This window comes from Protopterus annectens, chromosome 6.part0, assembly GCF_019279795.1.
Source record: "Protopterus annectens isolate FY-2018-M chromosome 6.part0, PAN1.0, whole genome shotgun sequence".
In the NCBI taxonomy this organism is placed as follows: Eukaryota; Metazoa; Chordata; order Ceratodontiformes; family Protopteridae; genus Protopterus; species Protopterus annectens.
In genome coordinates, this window is record NC_056737.1 from 874,959,147 (window position 1) to 874,986,392 (window position 27,246).

Here is a 27,246-nt window from a genome sequence, read left to right on the forward strand (position 1 = left end):
TGTTTTAGTTTCAGCGGCACCCCCCCCCCACAGCCACACAGGTGAATACAGGAGGACTGGATATTCCTCATGTCACCACCAAGGGACATGAATGCATGTGAAACTGCAGTTAAAGAATTTTGTTTGGTTAAAGAAATTAGAGCTTTATAAGGGCTGCTTGGATTTCAAAATTTCAGTAGAAAGTGACAAACTGAACAGACACTCCTCATGGAGGATGTAAAAAGTACAGTTTTGTACCTACCATAAATGTAGATGTCCGAGAGGAATGCATCTGCAGTCTTAACAAATGGGTTGTCCTGTCGTCAGGCAGCCCTTCGGTCGGCCGGATTCCAAAGTCTGGGTCTGGCTTCGGCTGGTGTCGCACTTCACCCGACGTCATTGCGGCAGTCATTCGGGTATAAAGGCATCAGCCGACGCCATTTTCCTCAGTGTTTCTTGCCCCAAATGCCAGGTGCCCTCTTGGATGGCTAAATTTTGATAAATGCCAAAGTTTCCAAATAGTAGAGAGCAAACACACAAAATAAGTATGTATGTACATATATACAAACAAATACACCATAATAGATCCCCCCAAGCTAGCTGAAGATTGGCAAATACCCTAGGAGTACCTCAGAGGGGAAGGAGGGTGGGTAATCCTGACTGCAGATGCATTCCTCTCGGACATCTACATTTATGGTAGGTACAAAACTGTACTATGTCCTTCAAGGATGCATCTGCAGTCTTAACAAATGGGTAGAATACCATAGCTAAACTAGGGGAGGAGGAAATGAGAAAAGATTATGGAGTAGTTAGGATCCCTTGCAAAACAGCAGTGGCAAAACCAGCACGGGATCTAGAGTATAGAGGTAAGTTATAATGCTTGGCAAATGTATGCACGGAGGTCCAAGTAGCAGCCTCTATAATGTCCTTGGTAGCCACTCCTCGTAAGAAAGCTGTGGTAGTGGCTGTAGCCCTTGTGGAGTGAGGCCTGATGTTCTCTGGAGTTTTCTTTCCATGGTAGGAGTAACAAAATCTAATGCAATTTCCTATCCATTTGGAGATTGTCTGTTTAGAAATTGGTTTTCCTTCCTTCCCTGTTGCATATGCTACCAGAAGCTGGTCAGTCTTTCTATTGTTTTTTGTCCTGTCCAGATAGTAGCGCAATTGTCCGTGTACATCCAAGGTATGCAAGAGCCTTTCTCCCCTGTTCTGTGGGTTGGGGAAGAATGTAGGGAGGTGGATAGCCTGATTTAAAGAAACTCTGGATACCACCTTAGGCATAAATGAAGGATTTGTTCTCATGGACACTATCTTGATGGAAGATCAGGAAGGGTTGCACTGCCATTAATGCCTGCAGTTCAGAGACCCTTCTTCCTGAAGTTATTGCTAGCAGGAAAGCAGTCTTCCAGGATAAGTATTGTAATTCTGCTGTTGCTGCTGGTTCGAAAGGAGGAAGAGTCAGTTTTTCTAGTACAAAATTCAAGTCCCATGCTGGCAATGGAGGTTTCCTGGGAGGTTTTACATTTTTAATTCCTCTCAGAAACTGTCTGAGCAGAGGATGCGAGAAGACAGGAGGATCCAAGCTGTATTCTGCTGAAATAGCTGATGCATGTATCTTGATGGAAGAATAGGACAGGCCTGTATGGTAGAGGTCTGCCAAGTACTCCAGGATGTTGGCTATGTTCAACAGTGTCACATCTTGCCCCTTTGCAGTACTCCAGATGAGATATCTTTTCCATTTTGCTGCATAATTCTTTCTTGTGGAAGGTCTACGAGCCTCCAGGATTATGTCTTTAACCCTTTGGGATAAATTTGGGTTAACTGCTGTTATGTAATGTTCCAGGCAGTTAACTGCAGAGTTTTTAGGTTTGGATGCAGGATGTTGTAGTTGTTCTGTGTTAGCAGTAATGGGATCAGGGGCAGCATCCATATTTGTTCCCTGGACATGCTCCTCAGTAGCGGATACCAATGTTGTCTTGGCCAGTTTGGGGCTATCAGAATGATCCTCGGACGTTCCTCTTTGATCTTCAGAAGTACCTTGTGCATCAAAGGAAGTGGTGGGAATGCGTATGCTGTCAGGCTTTTCCAACTGAAAGAAAGGGAGTCCACCTTCCAAGCAAGTGGGTGGTAAGTCCTTGTGCAGAATTTCTTCAACTGGTGATTGGATGGGGATGCAAACAAGTCTATTTGTGGTAATCCCCATTTTCTTGTGATGGTTTTGAAGATGTCCGGATGCAGCATCCATTCGTGGGCATCTGTTGCAGTTCTGCTTAATATGTCTGCTAGAATGTTTTCCTTCCCTGGTACATAAATTGCCTGTAACTGAATGTTGCAGCTCAGAGCCACATCCCATAGGTCCAGTGCCAGCCGGCATAGAGGGTATGAGTGTGTGCCTCCCTGTTTGTTGATGTACCACATAACTGTGGTGTTGTCTGTCCTTATCAACTGGCCTTCTTGGAGAAAAGGTCTGAATGCCTGGATTGCCAATTTCACTGCCATCATTTTTTTTAGATTTATGTGCAGATGCAGCTGGTCTTGAGTCCATAGGCCTTGAATGCACTTGTCCAGCATGTGTGCCCCCCATCCGAGGTCTGTTTTGCAGAAGGGCAATCCTGTGTTTGATTGGCAGGCCTGAGCCCACCATAGGAACTCCTGTTTCAGGCATGGGATCATTGGAATTTTGGTTTCTAGGCTGTGCTTGTGCTGGGACCACAAATTCTTCAGGTACCACTGTAGCTTTCTCATATGCAGCCTGGCATGAGGGACCAGTATTATGCAGGATGCCATGAAGCCTAGAGCTTGTAGCACTTTTCTTGCAGTGAGATGGTTCTGCTTTGTTAATGCCAAGAAGTAGAGAGGAAGTTGTTCTTTCTTTTCTGCAGTTAGGAATGTCATTTGTTTTGATGTGTCCAGTTCTGCACCCAGAAAAGTTATTCTTTGGGATGGAATCCGCCTTGACTTTTTTTGTATTGACTGTATATCCCAGGGCTTGCAGCAGGTAGATGACTCTTTGTAAGTCTTCTGTTAGTTTGTTTTTGTTGTCCGCTTGTATCAGGCAGTCGTCCAGGTAGGGATAGAATTGAATCCCCTGAAGTCTGCAATGAGCTATTACTGATGCCAGGCATTTCGTGAACACTCTGGGTGCAGTAGATAAGCCAAAAGGCAATGCTGAGAATTGATAATGCTCTGATCCTGCAAGAAATCAGAGGTATCTTCTGCAAATTGGTCTTATGGGGACGTGCAGGTATGCCTCCTTGAGATCTAGAGTTACCAGCCAAGACTCCTTGCCCAGCATGGGAAGAAGCTGCTGTAGGGTCAGCATTTTGAATTTGGGAACAATAATGAATGTGTTTAATGCGGACAAGTCTAGAATAGGCCTCCATTTGTTTTCTTTCCTTGGAACTAGGAAGAGTCTGGAGTAAAATCCCTTTCCTTGTTCCATAGGTGGCACCTTTTCCACAGCTCTCATTTTTAACAATTGAGATATTTGCTTTAGAGCTTGTCTTTTGAGTAGGTGGTAGGTTTGGCATTCCTCTCTTTTCTGGTAGAGTATGAAAATGTAACCTGTAACCTTGGTCTATAGTTTGCAAAATCCATTTTTCTCTTGTAATGCAGTGCCAGTTTCTTGAAAATAAAGTTAGCTTTCCGCCCAAGGGTGCTTGTAGTTGTTCCCTGGTAGGCGGTACCACCGCCAAGTCAGTGTGATTGACTTGTTGTAGTGGTGGTGGCTGTATCCGTGCCTCGTTGGTTGTTACCCTGCCACTGGCGACCCCTGTAGGCACCCCTGGATTGGTTTCTGCCTCTAGAGCACCTATTCCTGCCTCTCTGTGGCTTAGAGGATTCTGGAAAGGACCAATTCTTGGAGGGCCAGTTCCTGCTAAACCTTGGAGGTTGAACTTGTAGGAAATCTTTCACTGTTTGTACAGATTTTGCTTTCTCTTCCATCTTTTTTAGTACCTGCTGTGCAGGGGAACCAAATAAATTGACCTTGTCCATAGGTGCATCCAAAAGCTTTGATTTGACATGGTCTGGTAATGTCTGTTCTTTCAGCCATGCATGCCTCCTAATAACTGTGCCAGTCATGGCTGATCTAAAGGAAGCCTCCAGTGCATCATAGCCACATTTTAAAGAATGGTTACTAACCTGCTGTATGTTATGTACCATTTCCTGAACATACTTTTATCTAAAGATTCTTCAGAGGACAGCTTTTTAGTCAACTGGTCAAGCATAAACTCTTGATATTGAATCATATGAAATTGGCAGTTCAAAGCTCTAGCTGACAAAGTAGCAGAGGTGTAAACTTTTTTACCCCATCTCTCTAAGGACCTGGATTCCCTTTCAGAGGGGAGGGGGTTTTTAGAAGAAGTAGCTGCTACAGCTTTAGGGCCCTGGGAGATAGTCTCTGGGTCTGCAAAAGGAGCCTTATATAAGTGGTGATGAGTGTCCGGGACCCTGTAGTACCTATCGGGCTTAGCAGGAGCCGGAGGTAAGGAATCAGGAGCAATGCAAGCATCATTAAATGCATCATCAACAACAGAAAGAACTGGAGGTACAGCTAAAGGTCTATGTTGTGGCAAATGTAGAAAGGTCCTTAGCCTTTTTCTAGAGTCTGAGAAATCTTGGCCCTGCCACTGAAATTGTTCCCTCATAGCATGCAAGGTTTCCCCAAAGGAAAATTCCTCAGGAGGAGAGGCTGAAGGGATAGACTCCTCAGCATCAGAGTCTTCGTAAGGAGAATAAGAAGCCTCAGGAGGGTCTGAATGTTCTGAGTCATCAGAAGAATCATCTGCGGATACTGGCTCAGGGGGCTCTGCTCTAGGTCTCTTTTCTGGAGGAGGGAGAGAGGCCCTGTCAGGATGAGGCTGGGCTCCACGGATTAAAGAGATGAGATCCTCAGCCAAAGAAAGCATGTGTGAGCTGGAGCTGGGCCTGTGAGAAGGGGGCTTGGCAGGCACAGGTTTTGAAGTTTTGGCTGCTTTAGCCCTGGCAAAGGCCTTAATAGACATAGCTGGAGGAGGCCTAGCAGCTCCACGTGCAGGGGTTGAAACATCCAGGGGAATGGTGTCTGATAAATCCTGTGAAACCGCAACAGAAGGTTGGATTTCAGAAGCCGTCTCTACCAGGTTAGAAGAGGCCTCGGTAGAAGGCATGTTATCGGCAGAAGAAAGAACCGCTTGCTCGGTTTCGGCCGAAACAGAGACACTCGTGGTTTGCTTAACCGCGGTTTCGGCCGAAACCGCGGACCGCGAGTGTCGGTCCTTTTCTTTGCGTTTTTTGGTAATTTGCGTAGTCGGAGGATCCGACGGCATAATGTAGGCAAAATCGGAGCCGAATATCTGTTCAGCAAAGTCCGACCGACGTCTAAGCGTCCGTCGGTTAAAAGAAGCACAGGCTAGACAAGCTGCTACGTCGTGGTCTGGGCCTAAACAATGAATGCAATAGGAGTGGAAATCTTTATGAGGTATTTGTTTCCCACAAGATAAACAGTTATTAACTTTCTCTGACATCGGCTGAGGCAAGAAAGAGTCCCCAACGGGGTACTTAGCTTTATAGAAGTCTTCGAAGTAGTATTCGGTAGTAGTAATCTCTGGATCTGACCGACAGGCACTTGCAAACAGCTTCTGCTTCGGGCGCCACGCGGCAAGAAAGACTGAGGAAAATGGCGTCGGCTGATGCCTTTATACCCGAATGACTGCCGCAATGACGTCGGGTGAAGTGCGACACCAGCCGAAGCCAGACCCAGACTTTGGAATCCGGCCGACCGAAGGGCTGCCTGACGACAGGACAACCCATTTGTTAAGACTGCAGATGCATCCTTGAAGGACATCTACAGAATTGCGTCTGAGTAATCATTTCAAATGTTGCCCTCCCACAGAAACAGTAAACACTAGGACTCCCAGCAATAAAACAGCTTAAGGCACACAGTCCAGAGGAGTACTGCTAAAACAGCACAAAGGACACTCAGTATGTTACATCTGCAGAAAAGCAGACATCATTGTGGCAGCAGCTGCATGAGCTAGATCCTGCTGAGATAAACAGAGTACAAGCAAACCCACAATGAATATTGGTCTGTAGTGTCTCCCAATGATAAACTTAGTTCTTAACAAATTTGCCCAGTTAAAACTTCAAGTTAGCAAAAATGTTCAGAAATACAGCAAAACACTTTTCTGAGCTCCAGCAATACTTACAGATGCAAGCCAACCTCACTTCAAAATCCACCTTCAGGTTAAAGCGACCCCTAGCAACTCTACCTGTCTGCAGTTCATAATCTCCTGCTTTTTCCATCGTAACACATAGGTCATTTAATTTAACCATCTTCTCTCCTACCAATCTTTAAAAGTACAGTTGTGTACAGTTACCATAAATGTAGATGTTAGAGTGTATCCACTGTTGCAGTCATTATATTTGGGTCATCTGCTTGCAGTAGCCCTCAGTTGGCCTGATTAACAAAGTCTTGGGTCCTGCGTCGGATGCTGTCCCTTCTTCCATGACATCAGGTCACGAGGGGTATGAAACATGCAGGAGACGCCATTACATCGTTTTTTCTTGCCCCAGATGTCAGGTGCCCCTCTAATGGGAAGCAAATCTATAATTACACGGATATACCTCCAACAAAAAAGCAAATACACCAAAAAGCTTTTTGAGCATAGTAAGGGCGAGTAGAGTAGAGGTACAGACAAAAGAAGAAAGGGGGCTGGAGGGAGGGTAACCAGAACTGCAACAGTGAATACACTAACATCTACATTTATGGCAAGTGTACATAAATGTACTATGTTAATGTTTCACTGTTGCAGTCATTATATTTGGGTAGATTCCCAAAGCTAAGGTTGGAAACAGGAATTTAAATAGAATTAGGACCAGCTATAAGACCCTGCAAGACTGCAGTGGCAAAGCCAGCTCTGGATTTAGAGAAAATTGGCAAATGATGATGCTTGGTGAAAGTATGCACATAACTCCAGGTAGCAGCTTCTAGGATGTCCCTGGTAGGAACGCCCCTGAGAAAGGCTGTGGAGGTAGATGCAGCCCTGGTTGAATGGGGTCTGATGCCCTGTGGGATAGGTTTTCCATGGTTCTTATAGCAGAAATGAATGTAGTGGCCTATCCATTTTAAAATGGTTTGCTTTGAAATAGCCTTACCCTCTGTCCCTGCAGCAAATGCCACCAGCAGTTCAGATTTCCTTAGAGGTTTAGTCCTGTCCAAATAAAATCTAAGTTGTCTGTGCTTGAGTGCAGTACCCGTTCCAGTTTGTTCTGTGGGTTAGAAAAGAAGGTAGGCAAATTAATGGACTGATTAAGAACCACACTGGATACCACACCTTGGGCATGAAGGAGGGACTGGTTCTGAGGGACACCCTGTCCGCAAGAAAGATGATGAAAGGCTCCAATGCCGCAAGGGCCTGTAATTCAGATACCCTTCTTGCAGAAGTGATTGCTAAAAGGAAAGTTGTTTTCCAGGAAAGGAATTTTAAATCTGCAGTAGCAGCTGGCTTCAGAGGAGGAAGAGTGAGTTTCTCAAAGGCAAAATTAAGGTTGGAGCTCTCCTGGGTGGCCTTAAATTTTTGGCCCCTCTGAGGAACTGCTTGAGTAGTGGATGAGAGAAGAGAGGAGGCTCTGTGCTGAAATGGCTGAGGCATGAATTTTGGAGGAGGAAAAGGACAAGCCCTTATGAAGCATCTCAGGTAAATTGGGCACTGCTGCGCTCATCCCTTGAGACAGATTCCAGGCACAAAATGTTTTCCATTTTTCAGCATAAGATTTTTGAGTCATAGGCCTCTTTGCCTCTAAAATGATATCCATCACTGATTTACTGAGGGATGGTACAAGAGAGATTAGGTAAATTAGCCAGGCTGCTAGGTTCAGGGTTTGCAGCTGAAGGTGCAGAATCTGGTTCTCCGGCTGAGACAACAGGGAAGGAGTCTGAGGCAGGTGTCATAAGGCCAAGCGTGACACACTGCGCAAGAGGGGGTACACCAGTGTTGGCGTGGCCAGTCTGGTGCAATTAAAATCGTCCTTGGCTTGTCCTATTTGATCTTTAGTAGTACCTTGGAGAGTAGAGGCAGAGGAAGAAAGGCATAAACTGCTAGTTTTTTCCAACTGAAGGATACAGCATCCACTTTCCAAGCTAGCTTGTGGGGAATCCTTGTGCGAAATTTGTCCAATTGATGCTTCTGAGGAGAGGCAAACAGGTCTATCTCTGGGCTCACCCACTTGCTTGTCAACATGGTGAAAATCCTTGGTTCCAGTTTCCACTCGTGTGGGTCCATGAGGTTTCTGCTTAGTCCGTCTGCCAGTGTAGTTAGATTTCCTGGCAGGAATTGAGCTTGTAGATTCACTTGGTAGCTCAAGGCTGTGTTCCACAATGCCATGGCTAGCCTGCAGAGGGGGTAAGAATGTGTACCCCCCACACTGCTTGTTTATGTACCACATGACAGTGGTGTTGTCCGTCTTTACCATTAGTTGTCCTGGAAGAATGTGGTCCTTTAAGGCTGTCAGAGCATTCTGTACAGCTAACATTTCCTTTTGATTTATGTGCAGGTGCATTTGACTTGGGTTTCATTTGCCCGGAATGCATTTCCCTGCCAGGTGAGCCCCCCATGCATAGTCTGATGCGTCTGTTAAGGTTTGGTCAGCAGAGTTAGCATGAATGGTAGTCCCCTGTTTTGGTGGCAGGCTTTTGCCCACCAAAGGAACTCAAGGTGCAGGCAAGGTATGATAGGAATCATTGCTTCTAGATCCTGTGAATGCTGACACCATAGGCTTTTGAGATGCCATTGTACTTTCCTCATATGCAGCCTTGCATATGGAATTAGGAGAATGCAGAAGCCATGAACCCCACGGACTTGCAGTATTTGCCTTGCAGATAGCTGTTTTTTGTGGCCACTTTGAAGTAGGTTGTCAAATTAATCAGTTTCTCTGGTGTGAAAAAAGTCATTTGGGAAGTTGCATTTGACAGGGTACCAGGTGTGATTTCTTTTAGTTTATGGTGTACCCCAGACAAGTCATCACCCTTTGAACAAAGGCCAGATGATTCTAAAGTTATGTCCTGGCTTTCTGCTTGAATTAAACAATCATCCAGGTATGGGTATATTTGAATATTTCTTTGCCTGCAAAATGCAATGACTGGAGCTAGGCACTTTGTGAATACCCTGGGCGCAGTAGATAAGACAAAGGGCAGTGCAGAGAATTGATAGTGCATGTAGCCTGCCCTGAAGCGTAGGTATCTTCTGCAAGACTCCCTGATGGGGATGTGCAGGTATGCTTTTTAAGTCTAGTGTTGCCAAACATGTATCTTTGCCTAGCATAGGAAGCAGCTGGTGAAGAGTCAGCATTTTGAATTTTGGAATCACCAGAAAGGTCTTTAGAGTAGAAAGGTCCAGGATAGGACGCCATGTATTGCCTTTTCTGGGTACCAGGAAAAGTCTTTAATAGAAACCTTGTCCCTTTTTCTCTTCTGGTACTAACTGAATAGCCCCCATGCTTAAGGGAGAGAACTTGATTTTGGGCCTCTGTCCACTGATTTGGGGGTAGATCTGGCCACCCGCTTGGTGTTGGTAACGTGTGGAAGTGAAATCTGTATCCTTGGGACACTATTTAAAACCCATTTGTCCTGGGTGACGAGTTCCCAGTTTTTGGCCTGTAGACCAATCTTTCCGCCTAAAGGAGCATTCAGCTGTCAAGTGCTTGGAAGTTTTGAAAGCAAGTCATTGAAACAGTTTTCCATAGGGGGGAGTCTTACTACTCCCAGATTTGGGTGCGGACATCCCCCACTGCTTAGTCTCGTGTCCCCTGGGACTGAAATCTGGGGTTTCTGCTGTGTCTGGGTTTGGCTTGACAAGACCTGGAAGGGGCTGGAAAGGACCAATTCTTAGAGGGCCAATGCCTACTAAATCTAGGAGTAGGAACTTGCAAGAAATCTTAACAGTTTGCACAGATTTATCTTCCATCTTTTTAAGAATTTCCTCGGCTTTGTTGCCAAACAGGCAGTCCTGATTTAAGGGAGCATCCAACAATTTAGCTTCAACATGATCAGGCAAATATTGCTCCTTAAGCCAAGCATGCCTTCTGAGCACAGACCGAGTAACAGCAAGCCTGCAAGAGGCCTCTAATGAATCAAATCCACATTGCAAAGTATGTTTACCAACCTGTTCAGAAGAATGCATTAAATCCTGTAATTCTTTATTTTCAGCACAGTCAGGAATCATCATTTTCTGTTTAAGAAACCCAATAACATGTTGTTGATAATTTAACATATGAAACTGGCAGTTTAAAGCCCTAATAGCCAAGGCTGCTGAAGTGTAACCCTTCTTACCTCATCTATCCAGCTTCCCTGGAGTCTCTATCAGAAGGGGTAGGAATTTTAGCAGTAGAAGCCTTAATGCCCTTGGGTCTAGTGAAATAGTCTCTGGAGCCGCAATAGGATTTTTAAAAAGAAACTTGTGAGAATCAGGAACCCTGTAATATAAGTGAGGTTTTCTGGGAGCAGGAGGTAAAGAATCAGGGGCCAAACTAGATTCTGAAAAGGCACCCTAAAGGCCTATGCTGAGGCAGGAGTAAGAAATCCACAAGCCTCTTTTTTGAATCAGAAAAATCCTGGCTTGCCCGGTGGAAATGCTCCCCAAGAGTATGTAAGGTTTCACCAAAAGAAAAATCCTCTGGAGGGGAAGCAGAGGGAATAGAGTCCTTTGCATCAGAATCCTCATAAGTAGATAGAGGAAAATCCAGATCAGAAGAATCAGAAAAATTAGAATCCTGGTCAGAAGATTCATAAAGAACTTCAGTCCTAGGTCTCTAAGAAGGGGGCTGGCTGGCTTCCCCTGCTTAAAGTTATAAGATCTTCAGCCATTTTTGTTTTTAGGCATAGAGGTCTGAGCATGCAGCCTGGCAGTCGGTTTCTTAGGCACGGTTCGAGATTTAGGCCTAAATCAAGGAGACGTCAGTTTAAAATGCAAGTCTGTAGGCCTGAATACTCCCCTCAGAAGCCGGTGCCTGCACAGCGGCTCCAGACCCATCGAAGGTAGAGACATCCACGGGTTCCATAGTTGAAGCATCTCGCAGCATACCCGATTCCGAATGGGTCTCCGTAGAGGCCTGTGAATCAGAAGTACCTGGCATCAGGGGCTGCAAAAGCACCTCACTGAGTACCAGCGAACTGGCGACTGGCTTAGAAGCGTTGTCGGCAGTTTTGGACCTCTGCAGCCTGTCTGTCTTTATCATTGCATTTTTTTGGAATCCCGGTAGTGGGATGGCTATCAGACAACATTTCTGGATAATTAAACAGAGAACCGAAATATTTAGAGGCAAAAATATACCGACGATGGACAGTGCACTGATTAAATCAAAGCACAAACCCGACAACAAGGTACATCGTGGTCAGGGCCTAGGCAAGGAATACAGTACAAATGAAAATCTTTGAGGTATTTGCTTTCCACAAGTAATGCAATTATTAACTTTTACTGACATCGGTAAGGAGCAAGAAAGTTTCCCCAACAGGGTACTTAGCTTTAGTTGAAGACTTTGGTTCTGAAACTCTAAAATGAAAATTTCAGAAGTCGGCCAACCGGCACTTGCGAACTGCTTTTGCTTCGGGCACTGCACGGCAAGACAGACTGATGTGATGGCATTGGCTGCATGCTTTATAACCCTGACAACCTGACGTCATGGAAGAAGGAACAGCAACCGACCCAAGACTTTGCTAATCAGACCAACTGAGGGCTACCTGCAAGCAGATAACCCAAATGTAATGACTGCAATAGTGAAACGTGTAGAACATCAAGTCAAACCAAATATGTCAAAACGCTGAAATGTCACTCGCTCAGTTTGCATCAGATTGCACATTCTCTCCACACACACTTTTGCATTCACATATGTATTCATTCTCTCTCTATTCAAGTCATTCAATTCCAATCCAATCAGCATAAAGTACAGTTTTGTACCTACCATAAATGTAGATGTCCGAGAGGTATACATCTGCAGTCCTTACAAATGGGTTGTCCTGGCCTCAGGCAGCCCTTCGGTCAGCCGGATTCCAAAGTCTGGGTCTGGCCTCGGCTGATGTCGCACTTCACCCGACGTCATAGCTGCAGTTCTGCGGGTATAAAGGCATCAGCCGACGCCATTTTCCTCAGTGTTTCTTGCCCCAGATGCCAGGTGCCCTCTAGGAAGGCTAAATTTGGATAAAATGCAAATGTTTCCAAACAATAGAGAACAAATAGAGATAAACATGTATATACATATATACAAACAAATACACCATAATAGATTCCCCCAGCTAGCTACAAGGTGGGCAAATACCCTAGGAGTACCACAGAGGGGAAGGAGGGTGGGTAATCCTGACTGCAGATGCATACCTCTCTGACATCTACATTTATGGTAGGTACAAAACTGTACTATGTCCTTCAAGGATGCATCTGCAGTCCTTACAAATGGGTAGAATACCATAGCCAAACTGGGGGAGGAGGCACTAAGGAAGCAGTAAGAGTTTATGGTGTATTTAAGATCCCTTGCAAAACAGCAGTGGCAAAACCTGCTCGGGATCTGGAGTATAAAGGCAGATTATAATACTTGGCAAATGTATTCACGGAGCTCCAAGTAGCAGCCTCTAAAATGTCTTTGGTAGCCACTCCTCGTAAGAAAGCTGTAGTAGTGGCTGTAGCCCTTGTGGAATGAGGTCTGATGTTTTCTGGAGTTGCCTTTCCATGAAAAGAGTAACAAAATCTAATGCAATTTCCTATCCATTTTGAGATTGTTTGTTTTGAAATTGCTTTTCCTTCCATTCCTGTGGCATATGCTACCAGAAGCTGGTCAGTTTTTCTATAGTTCTTGGTTCTGTCCAGGTAGTAGCGCAATTGTCTGTGTACATCCAAGGTATGCAGCAATCTTTTCCCCCCTGTTCTGTGGGTTGGGGAAGAATGTTGGCAGGTGTATTGCTTGGTTTAAAGATACTCTGGAGACCACTTTTGGCATAAAGTAGGATTAGTTCTCATGGACACTCTATCCTGATGGAAGATAAGGAAGGGCTGTACTGCCATTAATGCCTGTAATTCAGAAACCCTTCTAGCTGAAGTGATTGCAAGCAGGAATGCAGTCTTCCAAGATAAGTACTGTAATTCTGCTGTTGCTGCTGGTTCAAAAGGGGGAAGTGTTAACTTTTCTAACACAAAGTTCAAATCCCATGTAGGCAATGGTGGTTTCCTTGGTGGTTTTACATTTTTAATTCCTCTGAGAAACTGTCTGAGTAGAGGTTGAGAAAAGACTGGAGGATCCATGTTGTATTCTGCTGAAATTGCTGATGCATGAATCTTAATGGAGGAGTAAGACAGACCATTGTGGAAAAGCTGTGCTAAATATTCCAGGATGTTAGCTATGTTTGCCACTGATGCATCTACTCCTTTTGTTGCACTTCAAATGAGATATCTTTTCCATTTTGCTGAATAAGTTTTTCTTGTTGAGGGTCTGCGAGCCTCCAAGATAATGTCTTTAACCCTTTGAGATAAATCAGGGTTATTTTGTCTTATGCAATGTTCCAGGCAGCCAGCTGCATTGTTTTCAGGTTTGGATGCAGGGTTTTGAAGTTGTTCTGTGTTAACAGTAAGGGAACTAGGGGCAGATGCCATATTTGTTCCCGAGACATGTTCCTCAGTAATGGGTACCAATGCTGCCTCGGCCAGTCTGGAGCTATCAGGATGATCCTTGGACGGTCTTCTTTGATCTTCAATAGCACCTTGTGCATCAAAGGAAGAGGTGGGAATGCATATGCTTTCAGGTTTTTCCAACTGAAAGATAGGGAGTCCACCTTCCAAGCAAGTGGGTGGTATGCCCTCGTGCAGAATCTTTCAATTGGTGGTTGTGTGGGGATGCGAATAAGTCTATTTCTGGTAGTCCCCATTTCTCTGTAATGGATTTGAAGATGTCTGGATGTAGCATCCATTTGTGGGCATCCGTGGTAGTTCTGCTTAGGATGTCTGCTAGTATATTTTCTTTTCCTGGTACAAATATTGCTTGTAACTGAATGTTGAAGCTCAGGGCCACATTCCAGAGGTCCATTGCCATCCAGCATAGAGGGTATGAATGTGTGCCTCCCTGTTTGTTGATGTACCACATAACTGTGGTGTTGTCCGTCCTTATCAGCAATTGACCCTGTCGAAGAAGTGGTCTGAATGTCTGAATTGCCAGTTTTACTGCCAGCATCTCCTTTTGATTTATGTGTAGGTTCAGCTGGTCTTGAGTCCATAAACCTTGTATGCACTTGTCCAGCATGTGTGCCCCCCAACCGAGGTCTGAGGCGTCCGTTGTGATAGTCTGGCTTGGTTGAGTGCTGTGGAAGGGCATCCCTTTGTTCGATTGACAGGCCTGAGCCCACCATTGGAATTCTTGCTTCAGGCATGGAATTATTGGAATTTGGGTTTCTAGGCTGTGCTTGTGCTGAGACCATAAATTCCTTAGGTACCATTGTAACTTTCTCATATGTAGTCTGGCATGTGGAATCAATATTATGCAAGATGCCATGTAACCCAGGGCTTGCAGGACTTTCCTTGCTGTTAGCTGGTTTTGCTTTGTTAATGCCATGAAATAGAGAGGAAGTTGCTTCTTTTTTTCTGCTGTGAGGGATGCCATTTGATTTGATGTGTCCAGTTCTGCACCCAAGAAAGTTACCCTCTGGGATGGTATCAGCCTTGACTTTCTTATATTAACTGTGTATCCCAGGGCTTGCAGTATATGAATGACCTTTTTCAAATCTTTTTTCTAATTTGTTTTTGCTGTCCGCTTGTAACAGGCAGTCGTCCAGGTAAGGGTAAATTTGAATTCCCTGAAGCCTGCAATGAGCAATTACTGATGCCAGGCATTTCGTGAATACTCTGGGCGCAGTAGATAAGCCAAAGGGCAATGCTGAGAATTGATAATGCTCTGATCCTGCAAGAAATCTGAGGTATCTTCTGCAATTTGGTCGTATGGGGACGTGCAGGTATGCCTCCTTGAGATCTAGAGTTACCAGCCAAGACTCCTTGCCCAGCATGGGAAGAAGCTGCTGAAGGGTCAGCATTTTGAATTTTGGAACAATGATGTATGTGTTTAGAGCGGACAGGTCGAGAATAGGTCTCCATTGGTTTTCTTTTCTTGGTACCAGGAAAAGTCTGGAGTAAAATCCTTGCCCTTGTTCCATGGACGGTACCTTTCTATAGCTCTCATCCTTAGTAAGTGGTGTATTTGTTGTAGAGCATTTGTCTTCTGATTTGGAGGTAGGTTTGGCATTCCTCTCTTCCTTGGTAGAGTATGGAAGTGAAACCTGTAACCTTGGTGTATTGTCTGTAAAATCCATTTGTCTCCTGTGATGTGATGCCAGTTTACTGAAAATAAGGCTAGCTTTCCGCCTAAGGGTGCTTCTAGTTGTTCCCTGGTAGGCGGTCTCAGAGCCAAGTCACTGTGATTGTCCTGTGGAAGTGGTGGTGGCTGGATCTGTGGCAGTACCGCTGGTTGTTAGGCTGCCACTGACGTCCCCTGTAGGCACCTCTGGATTGACCCCTGCCTCTTGGGCGCCTATTCCTGCCTCTCTGAGCTCTGGAGGTGTCTGGAAAGGACCAATTCTTGGAAGGCCAGTTCCTACTAAACCTTGGAGGCTGGACCTGTAAGAAATCCTTGACTGTCTGGACAGATTTTGCTTTCTCTTCCACCTTCTTCAGCACCTGCTGTGCAGGGGAGCCAAACAATTTGAGCTTATCCATGGGAGCGTCTAGGAGCTTTGATTTGACATGGTCTGGTAAGGACTGCTCTTTTAACCATGCATGCCTTCTGAACACTGTAGCAGTCATAGCTGATCTAAAGGAAGCCTCCAGTGCATCATAGCCGCATTTTAAAGAATGACTACTGACCTGCTGAATGTTATGTACCATTTCCTGAACAGATATTTTGTCTAATGGTTCAGACGAGGACAGTTTTTTAGTTAACTGATCTAACAAATTCCTGATACTGAATCATGTGGAATTGACAGTTTAAGGCCCTAGCCGAAAGAGTAGCAGAGGTGTAAACTTTTTTACCCCATCTCTCTAAAGCCCTAGATTCCCTTTCAGAGGGAGGGTTTTGGCAGAGGTAGCTGCTACAGCCTTGGGTCCCTGGGAGATAGTTTCAGGATCTGCAAAGGAGCCTTATACAAATGATAATGTGTGTCCGAACCCTGTAGTACCTGTCGGGCTTAGCAGGGGCGGAGGAAGAGAATCAGGAGCAGTACAAGCATCATTAAATGCATCATCCACAACAGTGAGTACTGGAGGAATGGCTAAAGGCCTATGCTGTGGCAAATGCAAAAAAGGTCCTAAGCCTTTTCCTAGAGTCTGAAAAATCCTGGCCCTGCCATTGAAATTGTTCCCTCATAGCATGCAAGGTTTCCCCAAAAGAAAATTCCTCAGGCGGAGAGGCAGAAGGAATGGAGTCTTCTGCATCAGTGTCCTCATAAGGAGAATAAGGGCCCTCTGGAGGGTTTGTATTATCTGAATCATCAGAGGAGTAATCTTAAGAAACTGGCTCAGGGGGCTCTGCTCTAGGCCTCTTCTCTGGAGGTGGGTGAGAGGCCCTGTCAGGGTGAGGTTGGGATCCCCGGATCAAAGAAATGAGATCCTCTGCTAGACTAAGCATTTGAGAACTAGAGCTAGGCCTGTGAGAGGGGGTCTTAGCAGGCACAGTTTTGGTAGATTTTGCTGCTTTAGCCCTGGCAAAAGCCTTAATCGACATGGATGCAGGGGGCCTAGCAGCTCCACGTGCAGGAGTAGATATATCTAAAGGTATAGTATCAGAAAAATCCTGTGAACCTGCAAGAGCAGGTGGAATTTCAGTAGCAGATTCAGCCATGCTGGATGAGGCCTCGGTAGGAGGCAAGCTTTCGGCTGAAGGAAGAACCGTGGACTCTGTTTCAGCCGAAACAGAGACACTCGCGGTTGGCTTAACCGCGGTTTCGGCCGAAACCGCGGACCGCGGGTGTCTGTCCTTTTCCTTGCGTTTTTTAGTTAATTGCGAAGTCGGAGTTTCCGACGGCATATTGTAAGCAAAAGCGGAGCCAAAAAACTCCTCAGCAAATTCCGACCGGCGTCTAAGCGTCCGTCGGTTGAAAGAAGCACAGGCTAGACAAGCTGCTACGTCGTGGTCTGGGCCTAAACAAGGTAGGCAGTAAGAGTGGAAATCTTTATGAGGTATTTGTTTCCCACAAGTTAAACAGTTATTCACTTTTTCTGACATCGGCTGAGGCAAGAAAGAGTCCCCAACGGGGTACTTAGCTTTTTAGAAGTCTTCGGTAGTAGTAATCTCTGGTTCTGACCGACCGGCACTTGCGAACAGCTTCTGCTTCGGGCGCCACGCGGCAAGAAAGACTGAGGAAAATGGCGTTGGCTGATGCCTTTATACCCGCAGAACTGCAGCTATGACGTCGGGTGAAGTGCGACATCAGCCGAGGCCAGACCCAGACTTTGGAATCCGGCCGACCGAAGGGCTGCCTGAGGCCAGGACAACCCATTTGTAAGGACTGCAGATGCATCCTTGAAGGACATCACTGAAAAACGTTCAGCGTGCCATGCTTTCTAGCAGAAAGTTAAGTTTAAAGTATTATTCCAGCCAGGCTTTGAATTACTGCATTTCAATATTAAAATCATATCAATACAGTGTTTATGGTATGGTACAGTATTTGTCAGGTCTATTTTTAATAGTCATCTCAAGCAATCTGAAAAGAAAAATAGTGTAAAATCCTACCATAACCATAGATGTCCATGTTGCACTAATCTGCATATGGGTTTACTCCCCTTGTCTCGTGTACATACTGCCAGTATACAAAAGTTCAGTTCATCTTAGGTGCATGTAACGTCTGACATGGCTGAGGAAACGAGGGCCATAAAAGTGATGACAGCACACACCAGCCCTTAGAACTGAAAGCCCCAGGTCAGACCCAGTCCTAAAAGGCCAAAGCCAGGCCAGTGCCACCCAGATAGGGAAATGTAACCTAACAGAAGGGGAAGGTGGATGAGAAGAAATACTGCAACAAGGAAGAGAAGGTCATCTATGGTTATGGTAAGATTTTACACAACTTTTCCATGTCCTTCTATTCCCAAGTTGCAGTATTCTGCATATGATTAAGTGCCAAAGCTCACTGTGATTGGGGGGGGTGGTCTAGAGTCAGATTCCAGAAATCCGTGAAAGGTAGCCCTGGCAAACCCTGCCCTGGATCTAGAGATGTGGTCAAGTTTGCAGTGTTTGGTGTGAACAGAAGACCAAGTAGCTGCCTCCAGGGCAGTAGAGGTGTCCAGGCCCTTAAAAAAGGCTCCTGAAGAAGCCATGGCTTTGGTGGAATTTAACTGCACCTGCAGAAATTTACCATGAAATTGGTAGCAGAAGGTGATGGCCTTCGAGATCCAAAAAAAAGAGATGGTCTGCTTGGACACTGCCTTCGCCATGCATCTAGGGTGGAAGTCTACAAAAAGTTGGTCAGCCTGTCTGATGGACTTGGTTTTATTCAGGTAAAACCTGACTTGTCGATACACATCCAGGGAGTGCAGTATTCTCACTGTCCCCCTGGGGATTGGGGAAAAAGACAGCTAAGTGTATGGCCTGGTTAAGTGACAGGTCATTCAACACCTTTGGTATGAAGGATGGGTTAGTTCTACAGGTAACTATCCTTCTGGAAAACTAGAAAGGAAGGAAGGAATAGCTATAAGGGCTTGTAGTTCAGATACTCTTCTGGATGGATGAATAAGACAGGCCACTCTGCAGTAGCCAACACAAATAAGACAGGACTACAAGAGGTTCGCTAGAGAGCGGGTCCAGCTGTCTTTTGTGACTCCAAAAAGTGAATCTTTTCCATTTAGAAAGCTGGAATTTCTTTGTATTTGGTTTCCTGGCCTTCTGCAGGACATTGAGCACGTCCTCATTATAAAGGTGTCTGAAGGGGATCAGAATCCTACCAGCCACAGGGTGAGGTGTAGAAGCTGCCACTGTGGGTGAATCAGTGACCCCTTGTGTTGCGAGAGAAGGTCCACTCTGAGGGGTCAACCTCTGGTGACTGCCCTTGGACAACTGTAGAGGTAATGGGAACCAGTGACGTCTGGCCCAGTAGGTAGTCACCAACAAGATTTTTGGAGTGTCCAGCTGAATTTTCAGTAGGACTTTCTGAATTAGCGGGAAAGTATAATCTTGTACACTTTCCATAAATGTAGATGTTAGAGTGTATTCACTGTTGCAGTCATTACGTTTGGGTAATCTGCTGGCAGGTTGCCCTCAGTCGGTATGAATAACAGTCTTGGGTCATGCATCGGTTCCCGTCTCCTCTACCATGTCGTCAGGGGTATAAAACATGCAGCCAACGCCATTTTAGTTTTTCTTGCCCCAGATGTCAGGTGCCCCCCCAAATGGGGAGCAAAAATATATATGTAAATTAACAGTAAATATATAATCGCACTTTTAGAAATAAACTTTACCTTCCACTAAAAGCAAATACACCAAAAAGGCTTTTGAGTATAGTGAAGGAAAGAAAAGGTATAGAAAGTGGGATGACGTGTGGGTAACCCTGACTGCAACAGTGAGTACAATCGAACATCTACATTTATGGTAAGTGTACACAACTATACTATGTTCTTCATGTTTCACTGTTGCAGTCATTACATTTGGGTAGAATCCCAAAGTTATGGATGGGAGGATGGTGCTAAACAGCATTAGGGGCGGCTATAAGGCCCTGCAGGACTGCAGTAGCAAAGCCTGCCCTGGATTTGGAGAAGAGAGGCAAATGATAATGTTTTGTGAAGGTATGACCAGAGCTCCAAGAAGCAGCTTCTAGAATGTCTTTGGTTGGGACCCCTCTGAGAAAAGCTGCTGAAGTAGAGTAAGCCCTGGTGAAATGAGATCCGATCCCCTTGGGCACCAGTTTACCATGGTGCAAAAAGCAGAAACGAATGCAGTGGCTTATCCATTTAGAAATAGTCTGCTTTGATATAGCCTTCCCCTCTGACCCTGCAGCAAATGCTACCAGTAGTTGCTCAGACTTTCTCCGAGATTTGGTCCTATTTAAGTAGAATCTTAGTTGCCAGTGTACATTCAATAAATGCAGAATCCACTCCCCCTTGTTCTGCGGATTTGGGTAAAATGTTGTCAGATGAATGGTCTGGTTAAGAGCCAAACTGGATACCACCTTAGGCATAAAAGGATCAGTCCTGAGGGACACCCTGTCCGGTTAAAATACAATAAAAGGCTCCACCGCCATGAGAGCCTGTAGTTCTGAAACTCTTCTTGCTGAAGTGACTGCCAAAAGGAAAGCGGTTTTCCAAGACAAAAAATTTGAATGTTTCTTTGTCTGCAGAATGCAATTATGGGTGCCAGGCACTTTGTAAAGACCCTGGGCGCAGTAGATAAGCCAAAGGGCAGTGCAGAGAATTGGCAATGCAAAAAACCTGCTTTGAAGCGGCGGTATCTTCTGCATGATTCCCTTACTGGGATATGCAGGTATGCCCTCAAGTCTAGAGCTACTAACCAAGCATTCCTGCCTAGCACAGGCAGTAGCTGTTGTAAAGTCAGCATTTTGGAATGTCCACGAACATGTTCAGAATTGATAAGTCCAGTACTGGACGCCATGAATCTTCTTTTCTGGGTACCAGGAAAAGTCCAATAAAAACCTTGTCCTTTGTCCTTTTCTGGTACCGGTTGAATAGTCCCCATATCCATGAGGAACATAAATTGTTTCTGGGCCTCTGCCCACTGGTTTTGTGGCAGATCCGTCCATCCGTTTGGAATTGGCAAAGTATGGAAATGAAATCTGTACCCCTGGGATACTATGTTTAATACCCACTTGTCCTGGGTAATTAAATGCGAATTTTGAGCACGAAGTGCTTATTTTTCCCCCAAGGGGGCTGCCAAAAGATAAGTGCTTGGTGATGGTAGAGGAAAGTCATTCAGACTGCTTACTGTAGGGTTGTGCTTTATTTCTTCCAGATTTGGAGGTGGAGGCCAACCCATTGCTTTGACCTGTAAGAACCCAGTGATTGGTATCTGGAGCCTTTTGAGCACCTGGATTTGCCCAGAGTGGCTCTGTTGGACACAGGAAAGGAACAATTTCTAGTAGGCCAGTGCCTACTGAACCTGGGAGGCTGCACTTGCAAGAAATCTTTTACAGTTTGCATAGATTTAGCTTTGTCTTACATTTTCTTTAAAATCTCTTCTGCCTGAATACCAAACAGAGTATCATGCTGCAAAGGGGCATTCAACAATTCAGCTTTAACATGATCAGGCAGATTTTGCTCCTTGAGCCAAGCATGCCTTCTAATCACAGATCCAGTAATAGCAGCCCTACAAGAGACCTCCAAGGAATCAAAACCACATTGCAAAGTATGCTTTCCAACTTGTTATGCTGAATGCAATAATTCATGTAACTATTTTCCACACAATCAGAAATCATCATGTTCGGTTTCAGTAAGCCCATAGCATGCTGTTGATATTTAAGCATATGAAACTGGCAATTTAAAGCTGTGATTGCCAAGGTTGCAGATGTATAAACCTTCTTACCCCATCTATCCAGCGCCCTGGAATCTCTATCAGAAGGGGTAGGATTCTTGGCTGTAGAGGCCTTTACACCCTTAGGACCCTGAGAAATAGTTTCAGGATCAGCAGCAGGATTTTTGAAAAGAAATTTGTGGGAGTCAGGAACCCTGTAATATCTGTCTGGCTTACTAAGAGCCGGAGGCAGGGAATCAAGAGCCATGCTCGATTCAGAGAACACATCAGCAATGTCTAATACAGGAGGATTTGCCAAAGGCCTATGCGGAGGAAGAAGGAAATCCCTAAGCCTCTTTTTTGATTCAGAGAAGTCCGGACTCTCCCAGTGAAAATGTTCCCTTAAAGTATGCAAAGTCTCTCCAAAAGAGACATCCTCAGGAGGAGATGCAGATGGGATGAATTCCTCTACATCAGAATCCTCATAGGGTGGAATAGAAAATTCCTGATCAGAAGAAGAATCAGAAGAAATGGAAACCTGATCTCAAGATTCATAATCAGTGCCTTGCCTAGGCCTCTTAACGGGGGGGGGGGATTGGGAACCCCTGATCAATGTAATTAAATCCTCAGCCATTTTGATGATCTGTTTTTTAGGCATAGGGGCCTGAGCACGTGGCTCATGCATTGGTTTTAAGACAAAGAAGTTGTTTTTGACCTTGTTTTTGTTGCTGGCGTCTGTTTAATATAAAAAGACAGAGGCCTGAAAACACCCTCAGAAGCAGGTGCCTGCTCAACAGCTCCAGACCCATCTAAGGGAGAGACATCTGCGAGTTCAATACTCTGAGAATCTCGTGGCATACTGACTCCGAATGGGTCTCGGTAGTGGCCTGCGACTCAAAAGTAGCAGGTATCACGGGCTGTGAAAGTACCTCACTGAGTACTGGCGAACCGGCGACTGGCTTAGAAGCTTAGTCATCTGTTTTGGACCTAGACCGTCTCTGCCCTTTTCTTTACCTTTTTTATGAACTCCGGTAGTCTGATTGCTTACAGACGACATTTCAGGATAATTAAATTTTGAGCCGAAATATTTAGAAGCAAAAATATACAGACGCTTAATAGTGCATTGGTTAAATCTGAAAGCAAGGCACGTTGTGATCAGGGCCTAGGCAAGGAATACAGTACAAATGAAAATCCTTGAGGTATTTGCTTCCCACAAGTAATGCAATAAACTTTTACTGACATCGGTAAGGAGCAAGAAAAAGTTTCCCCAACGGGGTACTTAGCGTTAGTTTGAGGACTTCGGTTCTGAAACCGAAATACGAAAATTTCAGGAGTCGGTCGGCACTTGCGAACTGCTTCTGCTTCAGGCACCGCGCGGCAAGACTGAATAAAATTGCGTCGGCTGCATGTTTTATACCCCTGACGACCAGACGTCATGGAAGAGACCGCAAATGACGCAGGACCCAAGACTTTGTTATTCAGGCCGACTGAGGGCAACCTGCCAGCAGATTACCCAAATGTAATGACTGCAACAGTGAAACACGAAAGAACATGGGGGAAGGCATATAGATATTTCCCCTTCCAGGAGATTGAGAAGGCATCTGTTGTCGGTGCCTGGGATTCTGGTGTCCTGGTGCAAAAGCCAGAAAGTTGCTTGTTGATGGAGGAGGTAAACAGGTCTATTTGAGGTATACCCCACCTGTGGACCAGATCCAAGAAGACATCTCCGGGAAGCATCCATTCGTGGTCGTTTGTGATGGTTCTGCTCAGATAATCTGCCTGGGAGTTGTGGAGAGAGGGAATGTAGGCCGCCTGCAAAGTGGCAAACTCCCATACTAGAAGGGCTAGTCTGCAGAACAGGTAAGACTTGGTCCCTCCCTGCTTGTTGAGATACCACAGAACAGTGGTGCTGTGTATAAATCTTCAAAGGGCCATGCTGGAGGAAATGCAGAAACACCTGGAGGGCAAGAAGAATTGCCCTAATCTCTCGGACATTGATGTGTTCCAGTTTGTGAAGATTTGGCCACAGGCCCTGCACCCTTCGATAGCCCACAGTTAATCCCCAGCCCAAGTCTGAGTCATCTGTGCATGACCCGTGTTGGCTGAGGTGGTTGGAGGGGAAGACCTGTGTTGTGGTTCACCTGTGCCAACTATCACTTACTTCCTTTTTCAGACAAGGGAGAAGGGGCACCCTGTGCTCCAGGTGATGGAGTGCTGTGTCCAGACTGATCGAAGATAACATTGCAACTTTCTCATATGCAGTCTTGCTAAAGGTAGAATGGGGATGGTGGCTGCCATTTAGCCCAACAATCTGAGGAAAGCACAGTTGTGTACACTTACCATAAATGTAGATGTTAGAGTGTATTCACTGTTGTAGTCATAACACTTGGGTCATCCTGCCAGAGGCAGTCTTCAGTCGGTCCGAATACCAGAGGCTTACTATTTCTGCGTCGGTTGCTGTCACTCCAGGACTGACGTCAGGTAGTCAGTGGTTTAAAAAAAAAAAAAAAAAAAGATAACGGATGCCATTACATCAGTTTTTCCTGCCCCAAATGTCAGGAGCCCCCAAAAGGGAGTTAAGTTATGGTGGAGTAACACACCAGTAGAAAGTAAATACCAATAGCCCTGAAAATGGTGAGGAAAGAGAGAATGACAAGGGGGCTGGGGGTTGGGAAACCAGGACTGCAACAGTGAATACACTAACATCTACATTTATGATAAGTGTATACAACTGTATTATGCTATTAGTCTTTCACTGTTGCAGTCATCACACTTGGGTTGATTCCCAAAGCGGAGGATAGAGTGGAGGCAGTCAAGAAGAGTTGGGGCTGGCTAGAATGCCTTGCAGGACTGTGGTTGCAAAGCCTGCCCTGGAGTTTGAAAAGATCGGCAGGTGGTAATGCTTGGTGAAGGTATGAACAGAACTCCATGTTGCAGCTTCCAATATGTCCCTGGTAAGGACCCCCTGAGAAAGGCTATAGAGGTTGAAGATGCCCTAGTTGAATGTGTTCTGACCCCCAGTGGGGTTGGTTTCCCATGGTGCTTGTAACAGAAATGAATGCAGTGTGCTACTCATTTGGGGATGGTTTTGATCTGGCTTTTCCCTCTACACCTGGTGTAAAACTGACTAGTAACTGTCCGATTTCCTAAAACGCTTAGTCCTACCCAGGTAAAAATCTGAGCTGTCTGTGCACATCTAAAGAGTGCAGGATCCTCTTATTTTGAGGTTTAGGGAAAAAGGTGGGCAAATTAATAGATTTGTTGAGAGCCACACTGGACACCACCTTAGGCATGAAGGTTGGCTTAGTTCCTGAGAGAGAGCTCGTCAGCATGAAAAATGACGAAGGGTTCCACAGCAAAAAGTGCCTGCAACTCTGACACTACTCTAGCTGAAGTGATGGCCAGAAGGAAGGCCGTTTTCCAAGAGAGGAATTTTAACTCTAAAGCTGCAGTCTCAAATGGGGGGGAGTGCAACCTTTTCCAACATAAAGTTAAGGTCCCAAGTGGGAGTAGGGGTCTCCCTGGTGGTCTTAAGCTGTTAGCTCCTGTCAGGAACTGTTTGATGAGGGGGTGTGAGAAGAGGTGACTCAGTGCTATAATGTGCAGAGATGGCAGAGACATGGATTTTAATGGAAGAGGATAGGCCCAGTGGAGTAATTCTGCTAGGAAATCCAGGATGAGAGGTAAGCAGGGCTGTACTGGGTCAGTTCCTTTATTCTGGATCCAGGAACAGTACCTTTTTCACTTGTCCTAGGATTTTCGAGAACTGGGTCGTCTGGCTTCATGTACAACATCCAGGACTTGTTTGCTTAGGGTGACTGCTGGAGGAGAAGTCAAGGAATAAGCCACGCTGCTAGGCTCAGTGTCTGCAACTGTGGATGCAAGAACTCTCCCACCTGCTGAGTCAGGAGAGTTGGAATCTGGGGTAGGTGCCATGGAGGCATCGGGGACAGACTGTGCAGTAGTGGGTACCAGTGTTGGCATGGCCAGTCAGAGGCAATCAGGATTGCCATTGGTCTTTCCCCCCTTACTGTGAGTAATACTCTGGTCAGAAGAGGTAGAGAAGGAAATGCAGAGGTTGAGAGGTTTGTCCACTGGAAGGATAGGGCATCCACTTTCCAAGCCTTGCTGGGAGGTGCCCTGGTGCAGAATTTGTTGAGCTGGTGGTTGTAGGGGGAGGCAAATAGGTCCACCTTCAGGGTACCCCATTCTTGGGTCACAAGGGTGAAGGTGTTGTGGTTTAATTGCCACTTATGTGGGTCTAGGAGATTTCTGCTCAAGTTGTCTGCCAGAGAGTTTTGGTTGCCTGGCAGGAACTGAGCTTGCAGATGAATATGCATGGCTAAGGCTGTACTCCAAAGGGTCATGGCTAGCCTGCAGAGAGGGCAGGAGTGGGTTCCTCCTGCCTGTTGATATACCACATTACTGTGGTGTTACGGTTTTGATCAGTAGAAATCCCAGAGACAGCAGGGGACTGAAAGCTGTCAGAGTGCTGAACAGCTAGCATATCTTTTTGGTTGATGTGCAACTGAATTTGGTTTGGGCTCCAATAGCCGTGAATGCACCTGCTGTCCAGGTGAGCACCCCAGGCATAGTCTGATGCGTCTGCGGTTAGGGTCTGGGCAGCGTGAGGTTGTGAAAAGGGAAGTCCCTTTTTGTGGATGCATGCTGCTGCCCACCAAAGAAAATCTTTCCTTAGACAGGGTGTCATGGGTATAATAGTTTCCAGGTCCTGTGAATGTTGACACCAACGGCTTTTTAAGTACCACTGAAGTTTCCTCATATGCAGTCTGGCATATGGAACAGTAGAATGCAGGAGGGCATGAACCCTAGAGCTTGCAGGATTTTCCTTGTGGATAACTGGGTTCTGGTGGCCAGTTGAGAGAAGTAGCCTGTCCGATCGTCTTGTTTTTCTGGAGTTAGAAATGCAGTGTCCAGGCTTGCTCCCAGGAATGCATTTTTTTTTTTTTTTTTTTTACTGGGGACAAGTTTGGATTTCTTCTCGCTGATATAGTGTACCCCAGTGAGGTTAGTAGGTTATTTACAAATGTCAGGTGCTGTAACAGCTTTTTCTGTCTGCCTGAATCAGGCAGTCATCCAAGTAAGGGTAAATTTGAATCTTTGTCTGCAATAAGCAATGGCTGCAGCCAGAAATTTGTGAAAACTCTGGGAGCAGTGGAGAAGCCAAAGGGAAATGCAGAGAAAGTACAGTTGTCTACACTTACCATAAATGTAGATGTTGAATGTATTCACTGTAGCAGTCATTACATTTGGGTAATCAGCTTGCAGGTTGCCCTCAGTCAGCCTGATTAACAAAGTCTTGGGTCCTGCACCGGTTGCTGTCCCTTCTTCCATGACGTCAGGTCGTCAGGGGTATAAACATGCAGCAGACGTCACTACATCAGTTTTTCCTGCCCCCGATGTCAGGTGCCCCCCCAAATAGGGAGCAAATAAAATTAACACAAAAATATACCTCCAACCAAAAGCAAATACACCAAAAAGGCTTTTAAGCCCAGTAAAAGAAAGTAGAGGTATAGTAAGAGAAAAATAGGGGGCTGGAGGGAGGGTAACTAGGACTGCAACAGTGAATACACTCGAACATCTACATTTATGGTAAGTGTACACAACTGTACTATGTTAGTGTTTCACTGTTGCAGTCATTACATTTGGGTAGATTTCCAAAGCTATGGTTGTGAGGATGGATTTATACAGCATTAGGACGAGCCATAAGGCCCTGCAAGACAGCAGTGGCAAAGCCACCTCTGGATTTAGAGGAAACTGATAAATGATGATGCTTGGTGCAAGTATGTACTGAAC

General features: G+C 45.5%; 1 protein-coding gene across 1 annotated transcript in view; it reads right to left on the reverse strand.

Moving 5' to 3' along the window:
• DYNC1H1 (dynein cytoplasmic 1 heavy chain 1) overlaps positions 1-27,246 on the reverse strand; it is a 3,754,902-nt gene that overhangs the window by 3,444,606 nt on the left and 283,050 nt on the right. The window contains exon 10 of the mRNA XM_044073590.1: positions 11,661-11,671. Within this exon, the coding sequence (XP_043929525.1) occupies positions 11,661-11,671 (11 nt within the window). The remainder of the gene's footprint in view (positions 1-11,660; positions 11,672-27,246) is intronic.